This window comes from Chamaea fasciata, unplaced genomic scaffold (assembly GCF_029207755.1).
Source record: "Chamaea fasciata isolate MVZ Bird 193981 ecotype frontalis unplaced genomic scaffold, bChaFas1.0.hap1 SCAF_12, whole genome shotgun sequence".
Taxonomy (NCBI): Eukaryota; Metazoa; Chordata; class Aves; order Passeriformes; family Sylviidae; genus Chamaea; species Chamaea fasciata.
The window spans coordinates 12,754,532-12,765,199 of record NW_027094097.1 but is presented as its reverse complement, the minus strand read 5'-3'; the positions used below and the strand labels follow the sequence as shown (position 1 = coordinate 12,765,199).

The 10,668-nt window shown below is 42.0% G+C and overlaps 1 protein-coding gene across 2 annotated transcripts; it reads left to right on the top strand.

The window, feature by feature from the left end:
- Positions 1-797: 797 nt before the first annotated feature.
- On the top strand, positions 798-8,584 carry MPHOSPH6 (M-phase phosphoprotein 6). 2 transcript variants are annotated; one of them, XM_066194684.1, is made up of 5 exons: positions 798-957; positions 4,383-4,495; positions 6,056-6,146; positions 7,098-7,195; positions 7,643-8,584. In XM_066194684.1, the coding sequence occupies exons 1-5, from the start codon at positions 907-909 to the stop codon at positions 7,803-7,805; spliced, it is 516 nt and encodes a 171-aa protein (XP_066050781.1). In that variant the 5' UTR covers positions 798-906; the 3' UTR covers positions 7,806-8,584. The 2 variants fall into 2 exon arrangements, with proteins under 2 accessions (XP_066050781.1, XP_066050782.1); XM_066194685.1 differs by lacking the exon at positions 798-957 and adding an exon at positions 2,478-2,510.
- Positions 8,585-10,668: the final 2,084 nt, after the last annotated feature.

The following is a 10,668-nucleotide window of genomic DNA, read 5'->3' as shown; positions in this document are numbered from 1 at the left end:
CCTTTCTGCGGAGTCTATTAGAGCATAAATCTTTACAGAGTTCTTCAAGCTTTGACCTACATCTTGCATATACAGGAACTTTTCTCCCTAAATTGTCTTTTGGAGCACACCAGTTCATTAAAGTTTTGAACACTGAACCTTCACTCTTATTGCTTTATCACCCGGTTTATGTGCCAAATGTCAAAACAGGCATCAGAAACCTGATTTATGAGGATATATAGAGAAATTGTGGTACATGCTTCTGACTGGGAGTCAGCTGGCAATTCCCCATCAGGATTTCCTCCTCAGCTCCCAGTGCCCAGCACGGCAGTCCAACAACAGCGCTGCCAACATCGAATTCACAAATCACCATCCAGGACTAACAAAGCTTTGAGGCTTTTTGCAACATCCTTGAATTTGCGCGCTTTCCAGTTTTAATCACATTTGACCATTTTGTGATTTTCTCTTTTTCTTTTTTTAATAAAAAGTCAGCGCTGGTTAATAAAAAAAAAAAAAATTAAAAAGTCAAGCAGTCTCCAAATGCCAGTGCGAGAAGTATTTCATACTCTTTTTGAAATATCAGAAAATTATGGGTGAACTGTAAGCCAGCGGTGCTAGACAGCACACAAGCACGGGTAAGGCATGCCAGGTTCCCCTGCTGATCTACCATTTCATACCGAAGCGGAATCATGCCCCGCTCGCACCCCCGACCTCCCTGACCCCGCACAGCCGTGAAGCTTTATATTTCCATGGCCGGCTCGGCATCCGCGGCGGCCGCCCCGGCCGTGTGGGCAGGGAGCCGCGGCCGCCCCCGGCCGGAGGGTGGAGCCGCGCCGCCGCCTCGCCCCGCTCCTCCCGCTCCTCCCGCGCCGTGCGCGGCCTCGGCGCTACGCGAGCGCGGGGATCCGCCGCGGCCTGTGGGCCGCCATGGCCGGGGAGGTGAAAAGCAAGCTGTCCAAGAACCTGCTGCGCATGAAGGTGAGGGGGAAGGAGGGGAGGGCGTGCGGGGGGGGCTGGAAGCGGCGGCCCGGGGGGCTGGAAGCGGCGGCCCGGGGGGCTGGAAGCGGCGGCCCGGGGGGGTACCCGTGGCTGGGGCCCCGCGCTGTGGGCCGGCTGTCCCCGGCCGCACGCGGCCGTCCCTGGTGCGGGGCATCCCGAGCCCATCGCCGGCCGGCCCCGGCTCTCCCCAGGCTCCGGACACAGCTGTGTTTATCCGCGGGCTGCTCCCCCGGCAGGACATCGCTGCTGCCCGAGCGCGGCCGCCGGGCTCGGGGGTTACACACCGCAGCGTTCGGTGCAGGAGAGCAGCTTCGTGATTCCAGCTAAAGCCTGGCCTCAAGAGCCGGCTCCAGCGCACCTTTTCGTTCCACCTCGCTCCTCTGCAGCTGGGTTGCTTATTGGCAATTATTTTAATTTAAATTAAAAGATTTCAGTAGCACATCAAAATGAAAATATCGATGCTGCTTGCTTTGCTTGGGGGTGGGGCTTTTAGTATTGAGGGACGAAAGTTTAGGTTTGGGTGTGTCCGTTTTTTACCCCTGTTTACGTTGCTGGCTAAGGAAATCCCAGCCCGAATGGGGATTAATATCCAGTACTAGCCAACTTTCCCAACTCGTAAATGCCAGGGGTCTCAGTAACATCCCGATGTGCTTGTTACCCTTGGAATTGCGAATCTCATGTCACCAGAGTGAAATTAGCCTCTGCTCACTGGCTGATGGATTCTGCTTTGCACCATGTACTACAACTCCTGATTCATGAGAGTAGGCTTTCCTCTGACTGATGGTCCTTTATTGCTGGAAAACAACCAGGAAAAGCTGAGTTCCTTTTTTTATTATTTTAATGTTAATATTCAGATTTTTTTAGCTGACTATGATGGGGCCTTTGTGGCTTCTTGCTAGGGGTGGTTTATATAGCCATTTTTTTCCCCCACGTATTTCTAGGGGCCTATATTTCACGTTCTGGCTGAAAAGAGTTAGCTGACTTCAGTTCAATTTTTCACATAAAGTGCACTCCGCTACAGTTGGATGATGGACTATTTACCCTAATTAACAGATGCTGCTGAATCTAAAACTTGTGCACAGAAAGAACAAAATACATCTTGCCTCGCTCTCAGAAGGGAGTAGGTGTTGAACTGAGTCAGCCAGCAATGTGTGGCTCCCATAACCTGGATGGCAGCATCACTATTTTTCCTTATTTTTATATAATACACGTTTTAAATGAAATTTTTTTCTTTCTGTTGTTTGCCAGTTTACTAACCCCCTGGAGATTTCAGAAGCAGGTTTCTTGGTTGTTTGTCTGTGGGAGGCAGTGGAGAACCCGCCATGTGAATGTGCTGCCATGACATTTGCAGGTTCACAGTCCAGGCAGTAATAACCAGCTTTGAAGAGATCAGTCGGTTTTGAAAAGGTCACGCACAGATCTTGCATTGAGCACTTTGTTTCTGCGGGTCTTCCTGTTTACAAATGTTTTAATTAAGCCTTTAGCAGCTGCCTCAGCTGGTAGTGATCCAGTGTATGACCAGGATTCGGCAGGTGGGTGAAGTGGCACCCAGGGGTGACCTGTGGTTGGTGGTGGTGGAAGGATCATTTGCAGTACATACTGGGCCACATGGAGACAAACTTTGAGATCTTGCACCATTTGATCCAGGTCTCACAGCTTGGGGAAACTCACCCAAACATCTCCTCAGTTACTGGCTTGCATATTCTGTGCCTACCACAATGGGTGTATTTTTAATTCATCAGTGTGTGTTTACATTCAAGAGAAACCTGATCACATAATTTTTATCTAGGTTTTTCCTGTAGCAATCTTAAGGAACATAATCTTCAAAATGGAGTGTGAAATGATTATTTAATTGGGTTCTTGTAGCAGAATTTCTTGTGTTGAGATTTCTGACTGGCTAACCAATTTCTGTGAGCAATATGTTTTTCCACATGATAGACTCACTTATTTTCCTCAAGAAGATACTGTAATTTTAATTGGAAAGCTTTGACATATTCTGAATCGACTCAGAAAACAGGAGTAAATTTTCCTTTCATTAAAGATCTTGTACAGTGGATGCAAATAGAAATAGAATTGAAAAATGAGACACTAGCTCTCTTGGCTTGTACTTCTGAGTTTGGTTTGGTTGGGCATTTTGTAAAGACTGAAAAGATGTGTGGGTTGTCTATAATACATACATTGCGCACCTATGTCACATATTTTTACAGGACCATGTGTGAACTGTGCTGTTAGACTTGCCTCTATCTGGGGGTTAGGTTGGTATAAATGTAGACGTCTGACACAGTTATTCCAACACCAATTTCTGTAGATCCTCAGGGAGGTCCCAGCTTTCAGGGATGTGGGGCTATATGGATTATCACCATAAAATTTTGAAGAGTTCTGTTTTTTTCCCAGCATATTTCATTGACATTGTTTAGACTTAATTGTCACTCAGTTCAGGCGCCTGACTTGAGACAAATGGAAATTAAAATGCTGTTTCACAGGCCTCAGGTCTGTAGTTCTGTGCTCTCAGCAGTTTTTTATGGGCTGTGACAGATGTCTTCTTCTGCTCCCAGCTGTTGAGAGGTTACTGTTCCTACCTGCCTGTTCCCATCCTCTGACAGAGGTTATCCCCGAGGAGGCAAGTGACAGCAGTGTCCTTGTATTAGGAGAAAATAGCACTCTTGCCCTAAACTTCATTTTTGGTCTCAGCTATTTTGGCAGACTGTTCCTGCAGTGAGTTAACAGGTGATTAAATTTAGTGCTGGGCCATTCTTCTGTGGGTCAGTGAGAATTGAGGAGCTGGGAACATCTTCCTTTAGCACAGCTGGATACAGAGGACTTCTCTTCATAGTCTGGTTTCAAAGTCTTACATTTTTCCACTTCCAAAGGCAGGCTTGTGCCTTCAGAGCTATAAATGCAATCCAGTTCATTAAATCTGAGAAAAGAAGAAGGTGGTTGAAAGTATAGATGTTTCAAAAAATGGCCAGCCTGGTATGACCCCCCCCCCCCCAGCTCTGAGCTCCAGTTTGTATGGGTGGAGTTGGTTCCTGATGTGCAGCAATAACTTCATTACCTTCTGTCTGGGTTTTGCTGAAACATTAGAAAAACATTAGTTAAATTAGGGAATTGTAACAACTCCAGTCCCTCAGAACTAGCCAGGACAGCTCTGTTTCTTCATATGTAAGTACAGGTGTGACTGTTGACTTTTGGTAGATAGCAGATCAGCAGCTGTTTCAATTTTCCATTGTCTATTGGCCCAAACTTTGACCAAACTCAGAGGGAAAAAAATCACCAAAAACATTTACTTTGTATCAACTGCTAAACATTATGTAATGGATAATTGCCATCATGTAATTACTGCATATTCAGAAGATAACTCACAATGCAGAAAACTGAAGCTGTGTGTTTGTCTTTCTTTCTAGTTCATGCAAAGGGGTTTGGATTCACAAACTAAAAAACAACTGGAAGAGGAAGAAAAGAAGATAATTAGTGAAGAACACTGGTATCTTGATGTACCAGATCTAAAGGAAAAAGAGTAAGCTTGTAATCTTTTGTACTTCTTATCATTATTGAATTGTTTTGAAATGGAAATAGCATATTCTTTTTTTTTTTTCCTGTAAGATAAGTATTATAAATAACCAGTTAACAGAAGCAAAAATAGTGACAGACTGGCATTACAACGTTTTTTATTACTTATTTTTAGGGCTGTTCTTGAGGTTGCCTAGTGTAGTTTGACCTACTTTCAATTCTTGTGTGTGTTGTTCTCACTCAAACATTCTTCTAGATGCATGTAATTAGTTTCTTTCAGTCAGGATCCAATTCATTCATTGCTGGTTTTCCCCTTCATTTGAAAAAAGAAGTTTGAAACCTTGTGTTAGTAAATTCACCTCCAGTCACATGGTTGATTCAGGACAGTTCTGTCCTCTTGTGTCCAGCTCACTTCAAATCCTGGTTTTGAAATAGGAGAGAGAATGGCAAATATAAAGGAAGGCTTAGCTAATAAGGAAAAAAAGTGTCCTGCTCTTTAGAAAGGTCCTTTAAATAGCAGAAGAACTACTTTTGAAATTGCTTGGGTTTCATCCTTTCAAAAGTGGAAAAAAATTCCTCTGAGGGAGAACACACATACTTTTGAAAAAGCTGGGAACCAAGGAATTAACTGTAATTGAATAATGCCATTGATAAACTCTTTTCCATAACTCTTGGTGGATATGACAGAAAGGTATTTGAGCTTCAGTTGCAGCAAGGAGTGTTCAGGCTGGACATTGGGAGAGTTTTTGTAACAATAAGGCTATTGAAGCTCTGGAGTAGATTGCCTGAGGAGACACTGGGATTCTTCATCATGGGAAGTCTTTTGAGGACAGGTTAGCTGGACCTCTGCTGTTCCTGGCACACGTGTAGCTGATTCTGCCTTGAGGCAGGACAATGAGCTCAGTCTGCTCAGCCCCAATTCTGTGATCATGAGAGTTTGATTTACATGGGAGATGAAGAGGATGAGGAAACAGGTACATATGTGTGAGGAAAAGGATGGAACAATCCACGGAAATACTTTTATCCGATATGTGTATTATGAATGCCTCAGGGTCATGTTTCTTTTCTCACTCCATGCTCATTAAAAGAGGGAAAAAAAGGAGGGAGAAGGGGGAAATCTGTCTGCTGAACAGAGAGTGACACAGTGTTTTATACCCTGACAGATTCAATGAATGCCTGGTCTAACAGCACAATGAAAAATTAATTAGAAGCTTTTGCTGGTGTAGTAGTGCCACCTGGGGAGTGATATTTATGTGGTATTTTTATTCTGGCAAAATGTTAATGTAGGTGGAACCATCCAGCAAAGAGTACTTTTTGTCAGGAGAGTTAATTTTGCTTGTGGAACTGGCACAGCTTTACTGGCGAAAAGGATTCCTTTGCACTCCAAGCTCCTTGTACTGATAGATTTATCAGAGCAATTAAGCAAAAAGTAGTTGATGGTTTAAAATACGCTGTGGCTTTGTTTATTTGCGTGGGGGGAAGACAGCACATCCTTTCTGCATTTGTTTAATTTGATTATTTTAAAGTGCATGGTTTGACAAAGTGCTGGGTTTGGGGTTTCATGCAGGAGCTGTATAATAGAAGAGAGAAGCTTTCTGCGATGTGAGGATCTCGTTTATGGCAGAATGTCCTTCAAAGGATTCAATCCAGAAATTGAGGTACCATTTCAATGTCCTGGTTTGAGTTTGTGTTACATTAGGATTTGAAGCCCTTGGAGATGGGGATTTGAGTGTTCACACTGCAGCCTTATTGGCCTTTGCAGCACCTTCCATAAATCCTCCCATGTCCGGAAACTCCCATCATTCAACCCTAAATGTTGATCAATGCAGCATCTGGTAAATAGAATGTTTTTACCTCCCTCTGTTGTTGGTCAGTAATTACATGACTCCTGCAGATTTTCCCTCCCTGAAGTAAGGAAACCATCCCACATGCTGCTCACCAAAACAGAAGCTCACTTTTCCTCCTGACATAGAATGCAGAGTCCAATCTACAAACATTCAACCCTATTTATTCAACACTTGCTTGTGTAAGTAAGGGCTTAGAGTTCCAAAGTAAAAATGCTGGGCAAGAGAGTCTATAATTTCTTTGTGGAATGATTCATGCTGATAGAAGTACACAGGGACAGTAATAAAAAGGTTACCACTGAACTGAAGCAGGAGGATGAAGGTGTAAAGACTAAGAGATTTGCAGAAGGCAATGTAAGGTAATTTACTGGGGAATTCTTTTAGTTACTTTGAACTTGCTGTCCCTGTGACTCAGCATATGATTGCTTCATGGCTTTTACTGTAAATCCTTGAAGATATTCCTTCTTCTTAACAAAACCATTTCAAGGTCTCTGTGCTAACATCACAATGAAAAATTAATTATGATCTAACTCTCTGGTCTCCTGGAGATGTTTGGAGTGCCCTTTAGGAAGCTTGAAAACACCATCTCTCTGTTGCCTTTTCTTCATGAGTTTTCATAATTATGAGCTCTACCCTAACCAGGAACAGAAAATGATAACTACTAAATTTGATTCTTACCTCTTACGCTCTTCCACCAATGAATTTCAGCACTGTTGCCATTGTGTCATGGTTACATGTTTAAGCTGTTTCTCGCTTCATTTTCAGAAGTTAATGATCCAAATGAACTCAAAGTGCAAGGAAGAAGAAATTGAAGAGGATGATAAAATGGAGGCTGATGTATCAGATGAAGAAATGGCCAGAAGGTAAGTTAGATTTTGTGACATAATCAGTACTAGCTAGGAATATGATGTGTTACTATATTATGTGTGGGGAAATAAAACCCAAAAAGGAAACAAAACGAAAAAAGCCCACAATAGGTATGGAACTGTACCAGATTGATTTTCCAGGAATGCTGGTGTATATTCACTTGAATCTACATCACACTGGGGGGTAAAATAACTTATAGGGGTTTTCTGCCCTTTGATATCCAAGTATTCCATGCTAATTCCCTCCTTGTTACCAGTCGCTAACAAACTGAAACCATCAGAGTGAATAGTAATGTAATAAGTTATGCAGTGCTTGTGCTTCTCCAAGCTTTTAATGACCAGGTTTTTACACCACTTAAACTGTTGATTAGGTTTAGGATATGCCCCATGATTTTTTCCCTCTGATTTTAGTAAAAGGTGTAATTTTTTTTATTCTCTCTACAGATATGAAACATTAGTGGGAACAATAGGGAAGAAATTTTTGAGGAAAAGGGACCAACATGTACTCAAGGATGATGATGAAGATGAAGATGCTGAAGTTGAAGAGGGGAATAACAAAAGACCTAGTAAAAGAGCTAAGAAAATGTTCTTAAAACCTCAGGATTAATGTCAACTGCACAAGTGGAGTACCAAGAGTACCAAGAACTGGAGATTGATTGGAGTTTTTGCTATTTAATGTAAAGGGTGGATTTGTAAATCTGTTCTATTCTCATTGAAATTTCTGCCATCCACAGGACAGACACTTTCTGAAGTGGGTGTTTATAAAATGGATGTTGTACATCCTTTCCTCTCTCAGCAGCTTTTCATGAGTGGGGCACTCATCCCCTCAGTCTCTTTAAATGTTCTGCGTAGTTAAATTGAGTGTTGCATGCAATCAAAAGCAACATTATTTACAATATAGGATAACATCTGAAAGCAGAATTTGGAGTAAAGATGAGCTGTGTCCAATTCAGTAAGGCAGTTCAGCTTTCACTGCTTGCTTTATTATGAAAATGAAACCTGTGCTCTCTTTAGATTAAAAAAGTGTAGCAGAAACATGCTTGGCTTGTGGGCTTTTTTACTGCGCTAAAAATAAGATGGGAGAAGAACAGAGAGATAAAATCCACTTTATTGAATTTTATTTTTTATAAAGTTTATTTAAAAATAGAGGATTTTGTAGTGAAACTTTTTTTTATACAGCAAGCAAAATATTGGGCAACGTTTACAGTTTGACATCTGAGCAGATTATGAGTCTTAGTTTCTGCCTTCCAGAAGAAGTTTCCTAATTTCTCCTCTTTTTCAGCAAAAAATTCCAATCTTATAATTATGTAAGTCTTGTCATAAAAGCATAATAACAGTTTCAGAAACACACTTGAAGGCTGAATAAAATCTGGGGTTTTGTGTTAATGATTGTGGATTAGCTTATTTAATGTAAAAAATCGTGCTTAATACAGTCTGATACAAGGAGTGATCCTGTTCTGTGCTGGCCACAGATGTCTCCCAACATTAGCTGAGTGCACTGATTTTATTTAGCATGTGGTGAAGCCATCTGAAGTAGTATTAGGATAGAAACACCATTCTCTTTGGTCAGTTGGTGCTCTGGGCCTGTTGAAAAACATCAGTGTGGTGTTGTCTGAAATCACAGCAGGTCTCTGTGTGCAGCCTTTCAACAAGAAATACTGCTATTGCTACATTTCCTCAGGATGTCCAAGCTACTCATTCCTAACCCTGGCTCTCTGGAGAAAGAGCAGTTTGTTAATTGAAGCGAGGAGTGGCCATTCTGCCTTGGGCATGAGGCTTTTTTTGGTCTTTTTTTAACAGCTCAGTGAAGCAAGACATGAAACTCAATTATTTAAAAAAGGACACACTGTCTCTGCTGTAGTTTGAATGTGATATATGAACTATGATCCATATATCAGGAGCACCTAATTAGATATTCAAGATGGATCACACATGGAAAGAGAAATATACTTTTAACCTAGTGAGGGGACTTTGTGCAGGTGGAAAGGCTGTGATTCATGATCTGAGATAGTTTTTCAGAGCTAATTAAATGCTACTGGTTCAATTACTTAAAACCTGATCATATATTACTGCTAGCTGAAAAGGAGTTAATGATGGCAAGACATTTTTCTTCCCATGGAAGATGTGACCTAAGCTAAGAAATGATTTATTGTTGGTCATCACAAGAAAAACGTGGAATATATCCCATTATTCTTTCTTGCTTATTAGTAGGAAAATGATTCCTCTCTCTCTGAATGCATTTCTTGAATGGAGAGTGAATTTCTGCATAGTTGTGCTGAATAGTTGAGGGGTAAAGTGTGTTCTGGTGAACCAGCAGCAGCCAGGAGATGTCACTGCAATTGCATGTCCTGGGAGACCGTGGGTTGGGCAAGTTTCCAGTGGTGCCATGTAAAGAAGTTTTTGGGTTATTTTGATAACAGCAGTGGCTGAGATGAATTCTATGTGGAGCCTTCCTTTTTTAGGGTTCTGCACAGAACTCTCCTGCTTTGCAGGGTTCTGTTCGGTCCGGTGGGGGTAATTCTCATCAAAGAACATTCTGCCTCCTTAATTTCATGTAATTTCCTGAGGGGTAGCTGTATATGTGAGAGGCACAGTCCATGAATAAGCACATGAGAAGCTAAAGAGCTTCCTAGAAAGTCCATGAACTGGGACAGAGGAAGGTTGATTCTGTTTCCTAAACATGCCCAACAGCAACTCTGAAGAAAAGGTAGATTTTAGTTTAATGTCTTTCAATCTGGGGGCTTTGCTGTTCATATTCAGCTGGTGGCTCAGTGCTACAGTAAGACCAGCTACTTATTTTTAGCACAATCTTTTATTCATGGGGCGTTTGCAAAATGTGTCTTTAAAAGCACCATCCATAGTGTGTTACTGTGAACAAGACAAAACCAAAAGTCAGCCCTGTGTGACTTTTTAAATGTACTTTAAGTACAGAATTACAAGCAGACATGGTGGGATCTTCTGAAATACCTGTCTGCATTTGCAATGGTATAAATACATGGATGCTTGGATTTAAATCTGACTCGAGCTTCCTACCTGAGGTAGAAACATTCTGCTGTATAAAATCTGTGCTTGAACTACTCTTGACTGAGGTTGTAAGCATGGCAGTGAAATATTCACAAAGCAAACCTGCATTGATTCAGGCTTTCTGGGCTCTGTCAGACTCCAGTACATTTTATGTGCAAGCTCCTAAGCTGTAGGACTTTCCCACGTGGTCATGTTTCTAAATGAAAAGTGTTTCTTTGACAACAGAAGCAAGCTGGGTAAGTAGTGTTTTTATTTCAGAAAATGGCTACCTGCAAAATGAAACTGGTAAAGTGCTACCAGAAGTGTTCGTGCCTGTGACCCTGAGGTGCCTCAAGTGTGGTTGTAGGTGGTGCTCACTGACAGCTCACATATCTCTGTCCCTTGTCATGAGAAGTTTGGTCCCTCCCTTCGGCAGGCTGGTGGTGCTTATTTTGTAATAACTGCTG